Below are 17,512 nucleotides of genomic sequence, written 5' to 3'. Positions count from 1 at the left end.
ATATTCTACCTGTCGATTAAGAATATCGGTGTTCGAAATCTTTTCAGGGGTAGTAATACAATAAGCACTTTAAAACGATGAGAAAACATCTGTTGCAGCTATATAAAGCGAGCTCGTGATTGGTTGAAAGCTGCGAAACTGAACTAGAAAAAGTGGATTTCAACTGAACTTTTTACTAATTTACTGTTCAATGTAAAATGTACAATGATATGCCAATTATTGTATCACATGCTTTCGCAACCGTCGTCGTTCGATCAAAGCATTGGTGGTCAAAATCCGTTCAGTTGTAATCATATATTGGATGCAACATCCAACATAGTGATATACTGTTGCGTACAGGATTATTTTATCCCCGGCCGCACAGCGTAGTGTGCGAACACGCAGCTACATTGCTTTCACTTGGCTTGACTGCACACAAATGGTAATCGAGTGCTACTGCACTGACGCCGAGCGACCGTCTTCTCATACATGGCTTGGTGCAGTACTGTTGCCTGTGCAGCATGTTTTCCTTCAAGACATCAGTTTTAATAACATTCTCACAGCAGATCGTTTGATTGTCTGATGGAGGAGGTGGTTACGAACTTTCCGAAAAAGCTTCACTTTCAAGACATCAAAATAGTCTAGGTTCATAGAAGCAAATATTAGTTAACCTGTTGGGACGGGGAGATTCTGTCAAATTTTTTGTTGTCACTGATATAGAGGTTGTCATAGCAGGCAGGTGGTGTCCACTCATGAAGTCTGTGCCAGGCGTGCTTGCATGTGATTGGTACATTGTTCGTGAAAATACGACCTTGAAATTTTTCATCAATTTTCACGGTTTAACAATTAAGTAACAATGATATATGAAGAACCACAAAATTGTCCATCATTTTATCAATCCAACGACATATTGATTATTTTGATTCATCATGTTGTTACATCAGTATAACCGTTTGAAATCTTTCATTCCGACGTTACATCTTGGTTTTTAGTTTCCTCAGAATGTATCTCGATATAGTGCGGTTAGACGTAGTCCTACGTCAAAAACTCGTTTTTTTTTATTCAAACTCAAAGATGGTGGCCAAGTTTATTCTACTTGAAATGAGAGCTCTATCATTTCTCTTTAAAACTTCGTGCTGTTTGTAGAGGATTTAATGACAAATTCGAGAAAAATAGATCAATAGAAAGATCAAAAATTGCTTGAAATACAACTTTTTTGAAAATCGTTCGAATCCTTGGAGCCCATCAATTTGAACTAACTGAAGTAGTTTCCTCATTTATTCATTACTTTCAATTGTTCAGACACAAAAATATCCTTTTTGAAAGATTTTGCGTCACCAGTGGGACGGTTTCAACGAGAATTGCTCATGTGGTACTGAAATTCAATTTCCACCTGAAAATACCTTACTGAACAGGAATGAAAGAATCACTATGCACTGCAAACAAGATTTAAAAGTCACAGTGCTTTCAGATTAAAACAACATTTCACTTTAAATTCTAGCACAAAACCCCTTGAAAAAATATTAAATCTTCATTCACTCATTAGTTTGTCCTCAAAAGAACAGTTTGTTATTCAAATAATAAAAAGTTACCCCGGCAGTGGGAACAAGGTACTCTGACAACACAGTGCACAGTGGTGCAGAAACCGAATTTAGGAGGAAATTTGGATCTGGAGCTCAATAGCAATATTTTGGAGAAAAACTTTCCTCTAAAAAGTTGTTACATGTGGCGAAACGCTTGTTAAAAAATTATCGAAAATCAGGGTATCTCACTTTTTTATCTTTGTATTTTTTTTTATTTTTTATTTGCATTGCTGACATCGTGAATATGTCAGTTCTACTCAAAATTATTAAGGTTTTTCATCAAAAAATAGGCCTTTTTTATTTGTTTGTCGTTCTTTTCGAGGCAAACATTAAAATTATCTCTTGGTCTCAATTTTAAGGGCCCATTTGACTCTATAGATGGGAAATGTTTCAAAAATATGTTATTTTTTATACTTGAGTGAATTTAATTTAAAAACATGACGACACTAACAACAATATCGCACGCTAGCATGTGGGACTATTAGTGGTCTCTATCAACTATATTAGTTGAGAGATTTTTTCTTTTCCTGTTCTATGGAAGCAGATAGCAAAAGATGCAGCGCACTCTCAGTTACGCAACAGTTTGTTATGCTGTTGCGTGTTGCATATTGCAGTTATGCGGCTGGAGCGCAACAAAATTCTGTTCGTGCTAACAGTCATGAGTTTGAACGAATTGCTGTTGTAAAATCTAATTAACAACCGTATTTGTTAAGGCGCTCCAGCATTTCACGGCACAAACAAGTTTTAAGGGTCAGATTAAAACAACATTTCACTTTAAATTTTATCACAAAATCCCTCGACAAAATAATAAATATTCAATCATGTTTTTTTATTCTACTTGTTATTCAATTTAAAATTTGATATGATGTTGGTCGTATTTGTGTGCTACCCCGACAGTGGGAATAAGATGGCCGGCAGATGGATTTTTCCCCTGCTCCGTTGTTAGATTTTCATTTTACACCCCTATGTAGCGGAACTCCCTGAGAGGCGTAGTTCTACGTCAATATGAAAAAAAGATTTAAGCATTGCTTCGAATTTTGGTGCCCCTAGCAAGCTCGAAACTGCGTCAAAAGGACTCTGTGGCCTTGTCTAAAAACAAAATGATAGACAAAGACCTAGAATTGTCGGAATAATATAAACAATACCACGGCGAATTTAAGGTGAAACGAGACGAAATCCAAACATGAAAGGTGTGATGGCTTCCTCTTGCATACTACCGCATTTTGAGAATACCTCATGAAATTTTACAAACTATTCGATATACTTGCAATTATTTTCTACCAAATTTCTCAACCAACACCAGTGCACCTAATTTAATCAGTTTGCAATTTTGGATTTACCGTTAAATCTTCTTCGTCTCGTTTACATTTTCGCGTCGGTATACACAGTTTCCGAATTATTGTGACTCGAAAAAAATGATCTTGGAGTTGTTGTGTCTTCAGCAAAGATCTTTCATTAATTATTTGCTACTTTTTAGAAGTTATAATTTTATGAAAAATCCACCTGAGAATTGGAATCAAATTTCACTTTTCTTATGTTTGCATATAAAAGTCATTTTTGTCCGGCAAAGTTGTGCCACATTTTAAAATAAACAACTTTGTCGAAGACACCAATGATCTTTTGTAGAGTTTTCTATAGAATGTCCCTTAAAATCTTTTCTTTTCAATATAACTTTAAAATGATTTTCTACGATTTTTCAATGTTTTAGAACATTGTTCACTACTACAAAACATGCAATTTCACCTAAGTTCATTCAGCCGTGTTAAAGAATCATAAACATTTCCCAATTTTAAGCAATTTTTCTTGGCATACAAAGAGATTTAAGAGGCACTTCGATGGATTTGTTGAAAAATCCTCCCCGCTGCGCACGCCTCTGTAATCCGTTACTTCCCTTGGAGAGACAGTGCTGAGGAGAAGGTGGCAGTGTGGTTTTATTGAAAAGATGTGTCGTTATTTTTTTCCCTGTTGTTTCTGCTGTTGCATGTGAGTTGAAAATGATTGAAGGACAACAATCTTGGCCCGATTGCCCGATACCTAATGGCAAAAGACAGGGGGAACGAACAACAACGACGTCGGTCGTCGGTTGAGACTGATTGTGGGAGGAAGTAATTACTACAAATGTCTGTCATTTGAGGATGCTCTTTTTTTCCTCTTCACTCTGGTCTGGGTTTGCTATTGATCCGTAACTGAAAGAGAGTGGAAGGCTGGCTTTTGTGTTTCGTACGAGAGTTCAAGTTGTGATCTGCTCCTCGCCGTGGCGGTTTCGCTGCTCGATGCCTTGTTCAATTCTTTTGATTGATTATGAACTCTTGGCGGAGCGGCTGGAAGGGCTGCGGTTCAGGTTCAATTCAGCCTGAAGAGGAGCAGGAAGGAAAAGGTTTGGCTCTCTTCGGTGAGTTGTTTTGAATGCTTTCTATGCCATCATAATCATCAGCAGCAGCAGAGGAGAAGGATTCAAAGTGAACAGTTGCCGGAAAAATTCCCCCGCTTTGGAACTTTGAAACAAGAAAAAAAACAGCGCTCGTTTGCTAATCATAATTATCGAACACACGAGAAGCTGGCAGCTAGAGGGGAAGTATTGAAAACAGAAGATTTATTTGTTAGCAATACACAGCCCCGAGCGGGAAGAAAAATTACAATCGTGATTCTCTACTTTTTCGTGTGTGTGTGTTTAGCAGGTTCGCGGTTCAACGCGTGATTTGATGTGGGCGCGAGGTTCAATCACTTTTTTTTTGCGCTGAGAGGAAAAACGAGTGAACCAATAGCCTTCGGGCGGGAGAGAGGGGTTGCTGTTTGCACACGTGTCAACATCGAGTGATGCAGGGCTGTGATTCAAGTTTAATTAACAAATCGTTAACCCTGCTCTGTCGTGTGCGCACTTTTCCGGAACCGGCCGGAGGGGGCGTGATCGCTAAAGGTGGAGCCGTAATGATGTACTGTCAATTGACAAACTCATCACAGGCCTGAGATGGATTCGGTCGTGCGGTTCGAGCGTGGTCGGTTCGCTTCAGTGGAGGAGACCCGCCGAGGAAGAATATTGCAGCTTCGCGGTAGAAGCGTTTAGCGTGCGTAATGAGACGCGTCCAACAAGGTGGTCCAGCAGAGTAGTGCACAGGACTCCAGCTCGGGTCTCATTCGACTGACACCGTCAGTCGAGCGCGGAGAGCGCGTACATGAAGCCAACGGGGTGGGCAAATGATATTTATAAATACTGAATTTTAAAATGCAATGATCATTTCGAACTGACACTTCATTAGGTTTTATCGTGCTTTTCCGTTTCTGTGCTGCTACTGGCCGTTACCGTGGCGTGGTGAAAGCGCAACGCGTTCCGTGCAGCTCATGTGTGAACTGCAAATTGTGATTATTACTAAATTATTTTTATTACCCTGCTCTGTCTCTCGCTCTGGTCCAGCTAGGGGAACCGAGAGGCTGCCTGCCGGTGTCGGTATCCGATCGAAATTTTCAAATCTAGCGAAAACGAGGTGTGAGAACGCTCCCATCATCATTAATAATGCCCCTCGGAGCAGGCAATCATCGGTAGCTTTAATTATAGCGATGATGAAATAATTTAGAATTTTGCAATAATTAAAACTGATTTTCGGCCGCGCGTCGTCGGCGTTGTCGGCCAGGACAGGCGACGCTACCCGCGTTTAATGGATCATATCGAGTGTCGGTAGCAATTAAATGTATTACCAGCCCTCCCAGTCCGCCACTGGTTAAAGTACGATGCAATAATTTCACCCCCCAATCCCCTGCATCTATTAGAACGAATGTCCAGCTCGGACGACCGATTCGCGGCAGTGAATCTCTTCTAATTAGCAACAAAAATCAGTTGGGCTGAGTGCTGTGGAAAAATTATTACATTCGGGAGCACGGTTGCGTGAAAGGCTTCGCCGCCAGCGAAATATTTCGAAGTTAACTTGCCCGTGGACGATAATCGCCGGCTAATCGTTTCGAAAACATTGGTTTATCCGCTGGACTGCTAACGGGCTGGACACGGTAATTGGGAGAATTTTTTTTTTCCTAACAATTATACAGTGTATCGGTTTTGGTCACAAGACCACTAACGGTAAAGAAAATCTCCCAAAATAATTAGCACGAAGGGGGAACTATCAATAAGTTAATTTCGGTTAACGTTTAGGTTCCAGACGTCGAAATACTCGAATTTGAGATATTAGGAATAAGGTGATTAACGATTGTTTTGATTTTTTTCTACTAACATTAACCACAAATAAAGAAAAATGAGATAAAACCGAAAACATCTACCGTTCTAATTCTAACAACAGTCTCAACAAAGTGTTATGTGCGTTTTCGTTCATTGGAATGTTTTTTCCATTTGCTGATTTCTTACAAGCGATCAGTAGACGTGTAGACGTTAAATAGAGGGACAGCTAAAGTTAGGCGGTGTGAATCATGATCTGTGTGAAATATTTGGGTACTAACATTGAAAACATAATAATGCAGAGTGATTCATAAGGCTCAGATTTCTCAAAAAATTCAATCCACAATAATCCGGGCACTTTCAAATGAGTGTAATATTCAAGCTATGAGCGACTTTTAATTTACTCAAAACTACAGTCCACGATGTGTTTAAAAGGTTTTGTGAACGTTTGAGTGTCGAAAGGAAAGAGATGACAATAATATTGGCGAACAGTTCTATGAACAGAAAAGTGAATAAAATTTTGGAGAGGAATCCGAACCTCTCCATCCGAAGGTTCGAAAAGTAGGGATGTCACCAGGGTTCAATCAGAAATCTAAAAGGCATTCCTCTTTGAAGTCCTCCAAAATCAAGAAAGTTCCCAATCGTGTAGAAATTGACGGCAAAACGCGTGTTCGAAATTGTATTTTTGACAAAATTTCCATGCGTCCAAATGGATGATGAACAATACATCGTGAAAGACTTCAAACAACTTCTAAAATTGGCATTGGTAATAAAGATTGAAGAATATTTCAGGTTTTGTGTTCTGAAATCATTTTCGTAGATACTCCTTCTGGTTAATTTTCTTGTTGATGTTGCCTTTGATGATAAAAGATGAGCTTTTTCTGCCATAGGTACAATCTGTTTATCACACAAGATATTTCTTGTAGAATTTAACCGCGTTTATATCGCCCATCATCTTCTGCATAGTGAAACTGTCAACTCGAATTGCCATTTGCTTCCGACATCTATGTAAATCAGCTGTTTTTTTCATCGTTTTGTTCCTCGTATACCTGGCCATGGTTGATCCGGTGATAAAAACTTTGTCTTTTTTGCCCCAACTGCAGATCATTGTAACACTAGTTTTGCCAGAAAGCACCTACATCTACAAAACCCAAATAAAAGAGGAGGATTTTGCCACAATCCGGAAAATTTTGCTGTTTAAAACGAAATTCACTAAGAAAAGCCTAAAAAACCTGGAACGATCAGACTTGGAATGAGATTTTCTCTTGAAAAGTACGTGAATCTCGGAGAACCAGGAATCTTTTGCTGATTAAAACAAATTCCGTCTGAAAGGGGCTGAGAAAAACTAGAATTGTTTAGTTCAGAGTTTGATTTTATCTGCAAAAATCTGACAAAAAAACTCCAAGAAACTTTACAACAATCAAGGGTTTTTCGTTGTGTTGAACGAGTTTTGCCAGAAAATAAGCGGCAAACATGAAATTATCAAACTACGAATATAATTTTATCTGAAAAACTCGAAAAATGACTAAAATTTTTTCTCGCAATTCGGAAATTTTTACAGTTTAAAATGAGTTTTACTTGGAGAATCCCAATAACCTAGAATTATTAGGTTTAGACTAAGATTTTTTACTGAAAAACCTAAAAATCTTGAAGAACTAGGGATCTTCCGCTGTTAAAAAAGAACTTAGTCTCGAAATTGCTGAAAACGCCAGAAATTATTAGGTTCAGAATTTGATTTTATCTTCAAGAATCTGAAAAATTTCAAAAAATTCTGTAATAATCAGTGATAGTTTTGTTGTGTTGAACGAGTTTTGTTAGGAAATACCAAAATCAACAAAAAACAGGTTTGGAATGTGATGTTCTCGTGAAAAAAACTAAAAATCCCAGAGAACCAGGGGATCTTTTGTTATTTAAAATGAATTTCGAAAAATCTGGAATTATCAGGTTAAGAGTCTCTGAAAATCTAAAAAACACCAAGAAACTACGAAAATAAGTGAATCTTCGTTGTGTTATACGAGTTTTACAAGGAAATACCCGTCAAATATAGAATTATCAGATATAAACTACGAATTTATGTGGAAAACTCGAAAAATGAAGAGAACTTTGATACCGATCAAGGGATTTGCGCTGTTTGAAACATTTTGTTTTGCATTGCATTTAACTTTCACTCTTCTTGCCTTGAAAATTCGTAAAATTTTAGCAATGATCGAGGAATTTTATGCTTTGAACGAATCTGAAACTATTAGGCTTAGAGTTTGATTTTATCTGGAAAATCCTGAATACTCGAAAAAATTTCTCAGAACTTTTGCAATTTGATACAAACTTTTCCAGGAAAAACTTTATTAACCAGGGATTATAAAATTTAGAATTTCATTTTTCTTTGAAAACCCCCCGAGAACTCTCCCGAAAATCTGAGTCCCAAATAAAGTTCTCCAAGAAAAAACCTGGAAAACCTTGAATTATCAGATTAGGAATTTGTTATTTTTTCAACTTGGAGGATTTAAAATGAAATTTGCCTTAAAAATCAGAAAAATATAAAATGATCAGGATTGGCATTTGATTTTCTTAAAAAAGATCTGAATCTGAATCGGAGATTTCTGCAACAATTAAAAATTTTATGCTGTTTGAAATATATTTTACCTAAAATTAGCTAAAAATATATGGAAAATGTGGAATTATCCAGTTTAGAATTTATTTTGAAACATTAAAAACTCGAAGCCTTTCTCCAACAATCAAGGAACTGTACTTTCGCATGGAAGTACAAAATTTGATTTTTATCTGAAATGGAGATGTTTTTCAATAGTCTGGATAAATTTCATGACGATTAAAAAACTTTCTCTGATTATAACAAATTTTGCCATTGAAAACTCAGAGTTAGACTAACATTTCTCTGGAAAAATCCCTTTTTGAGGTTCTCATTACTTACTTTACTTTTTTTAACGGGGAATTTTTACAACAGTTGAGGAATCTCTATCTTTGCCCTTTTAGAATAATCTCTAATCATCAGGTTTAGAACTCGATTTTTTCTGGAATTGGTATGAGCATAATAATTCATCCAGAGTATTAACAAACGACCACACGACAAACCACTGAATGGTTGGAAAACTTACTTTAGATTCAATCTAAAAAAAAATTATAAAGCGTAGAAATTCCAAAACAATTACAATAATGAAGTCAGCTCATTGAAACTACCATTGAAGCTGATTAAAACACTGTTTTCTTAAAGATTCGTATCAGCTTGAATCAAATGTTGTTACCAAATCATTGAGAAGAGGTTATACAACGTTGTAGAATCTTAAAACAGTTAGATAACACCAGATTTTTACGTTAATCAATTTTTTATTATTTCCAAACCTAAGATTAGATCTCCACAATAACTTTTATGGTGAAGGAATATGCACAAAAAAATGCCGATCCCGGAAATAATGAAAACTGGAACTGAAATTTCAGTTCAAATTTTATGGTAGTTCAAGCGCCCTGATGTTCAAATAAATCGGCGCTTAAACGGTTTTATAACTTCCAAGTTTATCAATTTGCTCAAGTTTTGAATCTGAAACCACGCAAAAGCTTTAAAAATAATCATAAGTTTTTTAGAAAGCAATTTGCTATATTATTATATTATCTCTCCCCCTAAACACAGAACCCTGCGCACGGCTCTGCCGGCATGTTTATGAAACCAAACGGATGAAACAATCAAAGATTGACGTGTAAGAAATAGAAGAAAAAACGATTCTTCGGAAGCATCGAAAACGCGGCGCTACCGTTTAATGACACAGCGGGTTTTGCGTGACCGAATCTTGCGTGCCCTAATGATTAAATTTCGAAACTCATCTCGTTCGGTTTCTCTATGCACACTAGATTGATTCCTGGAAGGGCGTAGTCGTCGTCGTCAATCGAGGTCTGCAACACTGTTGCGAGTCCCGTGGTAAATTATTCCTCCCTGCTTCTGCTAATTTGAGCTGTCATACGTGGTTTGTTTACATTAGAAGCCACTTAGGCGGATTGAAATGGGGATGCATTTTTTCCCTCTCCCGTGTACAATAATAGGTGTCTTTTTTCACCTTGTGACAGCTTCGCCGTTGACAATGTCGTTGTCGTCGTCGTCATCGTGGTTGCCCCTTTAAATGCCAATTAGTTCCGCACACGCTCCTAGCTCCGAGATCCTGTGCTCAGGAACGGACCCCATCCAGGGGGGAGGACGGTAACCTGGACCCGCTCTGTCGGTCGACATCGGATCGGATGATGCGAGATGCGAAGAAGTGAACAGCAAAATAGAAACAGAAGAAGTGCTTCGCCATTCGTTTGTGCCCCGTTTGCGCGCGCTTGCCATCATTCACCGTTGCCGACCACGACCAAAGAGAAAAGAGATGTAAAGTCGTTTTATATAAATTTCATAAAAGCTAAAACATATATAAATACAGATCAAGACTTGAGATTGCACATCGTTGGACGATTTTTTTCGCTCTCCGTCTTCTGCTGCTGCCGCTGGATAGTCGGTTTGGTTAAAGTTCTCCCCCTCCCCCGCTGTCGCTGGTCCATGATGACGACAACGACGACGACGACGATGATGATATGCTCGTTCACATAAAATCTAGACTTGAAGTAGTGGTTTTTATCCATTTTTGCCCGTCGACCGAAGCGTCGACGAAGAAACGATACGAGGATGTGGTAAAGAAAGATAAAAGTAACGCCCATAACCCCCGGCCGCCTTCGATTGTTCTCCCATACACATGCGGCGCTGCGAAACCAAGTGGGCTGGGAGATCAACTTATTTTTTCCTCCTTGCTGCTCTATTCTGGCCCGCAGGACTTTCACCGCTCGCACCCCCACCAGCCCCCGAAATGCAGGTCTGAGATGCCTCGTTTTTTGTTTTATGACAGATATGTGCTAATTGCAGGTAAAGAACCCGGAATGCCATCGTTCGGCCGGCCCGACGGTTCCGACATGAATGACGACCGAATCCAGCACATCCTGTCCGAGGCTCAATCGATGATCAAACGTGACCCGTCCGGACTAGGAACTCCTCAGCATCCCCCACAGCAGCAACAGCAGCAGCAGCAAATCCACCAACAGCTCCAGCTGCATCAACAGCTGCAGCTCACCTCGCTGGACGATTCCCAGCATAGTGATAATGACTCCAAGTCTCCGCACAACCGGGACGTGCAGTCACCGTTTGCCAAAGATTACCTGAGCCGACGAGCCGCGATTAAGAAGACATTCGCCGACAGCGACGACATCCCGCAGGACAAAATCGCCAAGATCTACCAGGAGGAGTTCTCGAAGCTGATGCGAAGTCCTCGAGATTTTCCGAAGTAAGTTTCTAACCATTTTTTTCGTGGTTGACTTTCAATGCTAATGTGTCTTTCCATAGTTTTCTTTTTCCACATTTTCTCAGTGGAGGGATGCCGCCCTTGGAGCGTCTTCAGGATGACAACATCCGCATGACCTTGGAAGCTTACCACCGGGAGTTAGCAAAGCTGCAGCAAAATGCTGCCACCGCAGGTGGACTTCCAAACATGCCAAATATCTCGAACCTTCCGAACTTCCTGGCCCTCCACCAGCAGCAGCAAGTGCAAGCCCAACAGCATGCCGCAGCTGCTCAGCAGCAGCAGCAACAACAACAGCAGCAGCAGCATCATCACCTTCACCAGCCATCCGGACTAAACGGGTCCGCTCAGGATCTGTCGTTACCCAAAGAGAAACAGTCAACCAAACTGAACGGTTCGATGACCGATCTGGAGAGTGAAATCGACGCCGCAAACAAGGAAGTCGATGACGCGATGAAGCACAGTGCATTCAGCTTAGTCAAACCGAAACCGGAACCGGGAACCTGCACTCCAACTACCACCGCTTCCTCAGCTCCCAGCCCAATCAGTAACAGCATCCTGCCACCGGTGATCGCACCTTCGGAGGAATTCGGTGTTACCGCCAGTCCACTGCAGCGAATGGCCTCCATCACCAATTCCCTCATCACTCAACCTCCCGTAACACCCCATCACAGCACGCAGCAGAGACCACTAAAAGCCATTCTGCCTCCCATCACTCAGCAGCAGTTCGATCTGTATAACAACCTCAACACCGAAGACATCGTCCGACGGGTCAAGGAATCCCTCTCGCAATACTCCATCAGCCAGCGGCTGTTTGGCGAATCCGTACTCGGTCTATCGCAAGGCTCCGTTAGTGATCTCCTCGCCCGACCGAAACCCTGGCATATGCTCACTCAGAAGGGCCGAGAACCCTTCATCCGGATGAAGATGTTCTTGGAGGATGACAACGCCGTCCACAAGCTAGTCGCCAGCCAGTACAAGATCGCCCCGGAAAAGCTGATGCGAACTGGCAACTACAGCGGCACCCCTCAGATCCCCGGAATGATCTCCAAACAAATGCCCCCGATGCCCAAGATGCTCAGCGACTCGATCAGCAAACTCCAGCAAGACCAAAAGACGCTCCTCCAGCTGCAAATATCTCAAATGCAGCAAATACCTCCCACGTCACAGGTCCAACAACTCCAGCAGCATCAGCAGCAACTCCACCAGCAACATCTGGCCGCTGCAGCAGCAGCTCAACATCAAGCCCAACAGGAAGCCGCAGCACGGCATCAACCGGTCTCATCCCAACCATCCCCGCTCGGCTCCTCCCAGCAGCAATCGCAGTCACAATCCGTTCACCAACAGCGTCAGCAACCGTCACCACAAACCATGCTGCTAACACCACCCGGCATTCCACCACAACACGCCATTCCACTGCAAACACCGGGTCCCCTCGGCCTGGACAAAAAACCGGTCATGCTGGGAGTCCACTCACCCCAGCAGACGCCTCAACAACAGCAAACACCCACTTCTCATCACCAGCCAGGACCACCACCCGGAGTGAACACGATGCGTGGCAGCATGCATCAGCACATCTCACCGACCGTCTACGAAATGGCCGCCCTCACCCAGGATCTCGACACGCAAGTGATCACCACCAAGATCAAGGAAGCTCTACTTGCCAATAATATCGGTCAAAAGGTAGACTTTTATTTTACTTTAAAGCTGTCTATTTGCTAATGAAATTTGTTCTAATTTACAGATCTTCGGCGAAGCTGTGCTTGGTCTATCGCAAGGCTCCGTCTCGGAGCTTCTATCCAAGCCAAAACCCTGGCACATGCTCAGCATCAAGGGTCGCGAACCTTTCATCCGCATGCAGCTCTGGTTGAGTGACGCCAACAACGTCGAACGGTTGCAGATGCTGAAGAACGAACGCCGGGAAGCCAGCAAACGACGCCGATCGACCGGTCCAGGAGCCCAGGATAACAGCTCCGACACCAGCAGTAACGACACCTCCGAGTTCTACCACTCCAACTCCCCCGGACCGGGCAGTGTTGGATCGGCAGCCGCTCCACCGAACAAAAAACAACGGGTGCTCTTCTCCGAGGAACAGAAGGAAGCACTCCGGCTGGCTTTCGCACTGGATCCCTACCCGAACGTACAGACAATCGAATTCCTAGCAACAGAGCTAGGCCTTTCGACGCGCACCATCACCAACTGGTTCCACAACCATCGAATGCGACTGAAACAACAGGTTCCGCATGGTCAACCGAGCGAACCGATTCCTTCGCGAGAAAATCAATCCGGAGCGCCTTTTGATCCGGTGCAATTCCGAGTTCTACTCAGCCAAAGGTTGATGGAAATCCAGAAAGAGCGGATGGGACTAAGTGGAGTTCCGCTGCCTTACCCTCCGTACTTTGCTGCCAACCCCAATCTGGCAGCACTGATTGGTAGGGGATTTATCCCCGGGGACGTTGATCTGGCAGCACTGAATAAAGCGGTTAGCGAGCAGATGAGCGGTCTGGATCTGTCGATGCCTTCGTCGGTGAAACGTGAAGGCGAGGAGGAATTTGAAGAGGATGGCGAGAATGATGGTGACAGTGATGCCGAATCGGTCGACGAAGGATCCAAACGGGGAGGTGACGCGGATGAACATTCCGCCGCGAGTTTGTCCCTGGCCAGTCTGCAAGCGATGTCTCGTATCAACAGGCGAAAACCGGCCGCTCCACAGTGGGTTAATCCGGACTGGCAGGATGATAAGAAGACGAACATTCCAGGCGGAGATGGGAAGAAAGACGGTGATCTGTTGAATGGAGTCTGCATGCTGCAGCAGGATGGAGTGCAATCAGTCCAGCAGAGGTTTGTAGCAGCTATGGCTGCCGCAGCAGCAGCCGTCGCAGCGGCTGCCTCCGGCAGTGATAATGAGCAGGATGATGCTAAATCAAACCACTCGAAGCAATCCGTCGATGATCGAATGGAGGCGGACGAACGAACGGAAAAGGATGACGCGATCGGTGGGGCCGCCTTGTCTGAAACGGAAGGCGAACGGTCGGAAAAAGACAAGGAACTGCAGCAGGTGCAGGTCAAAACGGAAATGATGATGGAGGAAAACGAACGGTGGGAGTATTAGGCGAAACGCTCAACTCCCCCGCGGCCGGAGTGAGGTTATGAACCGAAACGATGGAGGAATCGCTAACAAAAAACAATGATAAGGTCAGTGCAATCGAGAATAGCTAAACAAACAAATATGTAAACAATAAGCGATGATGATGATTCGGAGAAATGGAAAAAAGAGCAAAGTCTGAACGCTTCCGTGGGGTGTACAAACCGAACGGAAGCGGATTGCGGACGATTAATTGTGATTAAGGAAGAATGTCTCGTACTCTTCTGGTTTTAAGTTGTTATCGAATTACTTCTTTTTTTACTTAGGAAGCTCGTACTATTTTTTTTTTCAACTAAGCTAAACCAAACTGTCTGCGATCCAACTTCCTCAGTTGTAAACAAATGTTTTTTTTTTTGTCCCTTTTGTACATACCATCCCCTATTTTCTATTGACCTTAAACAAAGTCGATTTGTTTCCTACCACTTTTCCTTCTTTTGAACTATCAATATAAGAAGACTGTTAAAACAAGTTTTAAATATAACATAATATTGATAAAGATAAAAAAAAGTATGAATAATTAGTATATTTTAAGCCGCTAGCGTAACTTTTAAGAGGGATATACTTTTTATATAGAACAAGGGAAAACCGAAATCTACTATTTTTTTCTGTTTGTAGCCTCTACGATCGTAAGAAGATGAGTTTTCTCCAAATTGCATTTACTTCTACCTTCTCGAATCTTATCCGATAGTAAAGAGTAAGCAGAATAATAACATTATTATCTAACAAAAGAACAAAAAAAATCGTACTTATAGGTAAATTGAATTAACGATGAATGTCCCGTTTTTCAACCCCCAAAAAAAAAAAACAACAAACAAAGCCCATCATTTGCTGCGAAGTAAAAGATAATTATAATCAAAATCTACTCCACTTTATGGGCAACTTGTAAACGGAAAATCAAAATGTTTGAAACGAACACTCAAAACGGGCTCCGGCTTATCTTGTGTACATAAAGACCCACTCAAACAAATGTTTATAGAAGTGACCCACACACACACACAAAACCCCAAACACACACACAACAGACAGATCCATAACAAATATGAAAATGGCCAAATATCTAGCGGATAGTTATGTAAATCTCGGGAATAGCGGAAATTATAGGTTTACGAATCCTTTCTGCTGAATATGATCAGTGTTTTAACGATGATTATTATTTATTATTTCTTCTCCGTTTAGTTTTGCTTTTTCCACTGGTTTCTAGCAGCAGTGATTGTCACAAATTACGCAAGAAAAATACAGGATTTTAGAGCGACTCATAAGCCGTGCGAGCTGATGAAGAAGAAAAGTAGGAGGAAAAAAACACATGTTTATCGAGTAATGATGAAACGATCTCAAAACCAACCAAATATATTTAAAACAACCTAAAACACAAAATAGCATGAGCGCGAGGAAGCAGAAGCAGACGTATTTGTATTAAACGGACAAGTCAGTAATCGAATTTCCAAACTTCCCCTCTAACTATTTTAATCGGGTGGCTTTCCACTGGCCAAAACAGTGGCAATCCGATTGCGAAAGAGTCTTTTGTAAATAGTTTTCTTAGTTGGAACAAGAATAAGAAAATCACCACACAGAATCACAGAATAGAACGAAGGGCAGAAAAAAAAAACTGACGAACGCATATCCGAATTTAATGAAACAAAAGTGGAGAAACTCTAGTATTTATTCAGAATTTTTAACGAACAATGAAATCCGTTTTGGAATAAAAAAAATCAAGCACCAACAAAACGGCAACCATGATCTTCGCAAAAAAATGTTGAGAGTTTCTTTTCTTTAAAATCGCTCAATTTAAGCAACAACATCAAAACAAACGAAAATAGCTAGGAATGTGGACACCTGTATTCTGTAAATTCAATTATAAATACACTCACCCACACTGGAACGAAATGAGTACTTTAAATGGGGAAAATAATGTAAAACATGAAAGAAAATTGCAATACGTAAAAGCGTCAAAACGGAGGAGGAATGCTGATCAAAATAAAACAGAGAAAAAAAGCTAAATAGTTCAAATAACCTTCTTTTCTTTTAACGCTTTTTGTTTTCTCAAAGAATCAAAATTGCAATTCTCGAAGTTGGGAACGAGCGAAGCTCGACTTTAGGATAGTCGTGCAAGATAAACAAACAACAAATTATGTTTTTAAGAAAGTTTGAATTTGTTAATTTATTATTCGGTTAGTTCTTTTTACGATTACTATTATGACGAGTATTCATGGAGCGAAAAGAGGGAAACAAAACTGTTTTATTTTAGTTCTTTTTTTCTTTGCTTCGCTGCCTCCAGCCGGGAAGCGAAGCCCCACCACCCCTCCATAGTAGGGGGTGGAAAATGTATGTAGATAAACGAATGTTGAACCGAGGAAGTTATTTCCGCTGGAAACAAACCACAATCAGAACGGAAAGATGAAAAAACAGAAAAAAAATGAAAAAAGGATGATTATGTTGAATTAGGCAAAATTTTAGATCGCGCAAGCGCGCGGTCGCGTTCATGTGTGTAAAGGATGAAACAATTTGTGACACAGGAAAACGAATAAAAAGAAAACAAAAAAATCATTTAACAAAAATATGCAAACCGTGTAGCTCTAGCCATAGAAAACCAGAAAAAAAACAGACACACTGCAGAAAGGGAAATTAACAATGAAAATCTTACAAAACCGAACCGAAAGCTTTCTCAAAGTTTTGTTCAGCCCTTCTTTCGAGGAAAAATGCGACGAGAGAAGGGCGATTTCGCAGTGCGAGGTTACAAGCGAACCGTAATCAAGTGGAAGGGCGGACGGAATAAAGAAATCTGTAAATACCTATTATCATATCATTATATTATATTAATTAATTATAATTATTATATATTAAAATTATTATTACAATTATAATGGTAATATTATTACATTGAATAAATAAAATAAAATAAAAAGGTAATAAAACATAGAGGATGGAATTTTTGTCTAAGTGACTGTTGGAACAGAAAAGAGTGCACAAAGGTGATTCCCGTGAAACTTGTGTGTAATGATTTGCCCAGAAATTCTCCTGATTCTTGTGAGGATTTACCTTGCTTTCATGCGAAATTTCCGCAGGAGTGTATTAAAATTTCAATAAAGTTTTGTGAAGAACTTTCAATTAAATCTACTCTGCGAAAAATTATTACCGATAAACCGTGTACCGTAAAATCAAAGTAAGTATCACAATCATTTATTGGCATTTTAAAACGAGATCTGCAATTTGATAATATTAAAAGGACTCTAATTTCATTTCATAATTTCTCTTAAAACTTAACTTATACTTATAATTTTATTATACTACTTTTTCAATTTTATCACGGCCAAAAAAG

The 17,512-nt window shown here is 40.7% G+C and overlaps 1 protein-coding gene across 4 annotated transcripts in view; it reads left to right on the top strand.

Moving 5' to 3' along the window:
- The window catches only part of LOC129726525 (homeobox protein cut-like), a 310,880-nt gene extending 293,768 nt beyond the window's left edge, over positions 1-17,112 (top strand). For 3 of the 4 annotated variants that reach the window (XM_055683340.1, XM_055683342.1, XM_055683343.1), the window contains 3 exons: positions 10,622-11,036; positions 11,096-12,734; positions 12,796-17,112. In XM_055683340.1, coding sequence (XP_055539315.1) covers positions 10,622-11,036; positions 11,096-12,734; positions 12,796-14,163 — 3,422 coding nt within the window. In that variant the 3' untranslated portion in view covers positions 14,164-17,112. The remainder of the gene's footprint in view (positions 1-10,621; positions 11,037-11,095; positions 12,735-12,795) is intronic. The other variant, XM_055683341.1, reaches the window with a different exon arrangement.
- The last annotated feature ends 400 nt before the right edge of the window (positions 17,113-17,512 follow it).

Source organism: Wyeomyia smithii, chromosome 3 (assembly GCF_029784165.1).
Source record: "Wyeomyia smithii strain HCP4-BCI-WySm-NY-G18 chromosome 3, ASM2978416v1, whole genome shotgun sequence".
Lineage (NCBI taxonomy): Eukaryota > Metazoa > Arthropoda > Insecta > Diptera > Culicidae > Wyeomyia > Wyeomyia smithii.
Note: the sequence above shows the minus strand (reverse complement) of the source record. Positions and strands in the feature narration are given on the sequence as shown.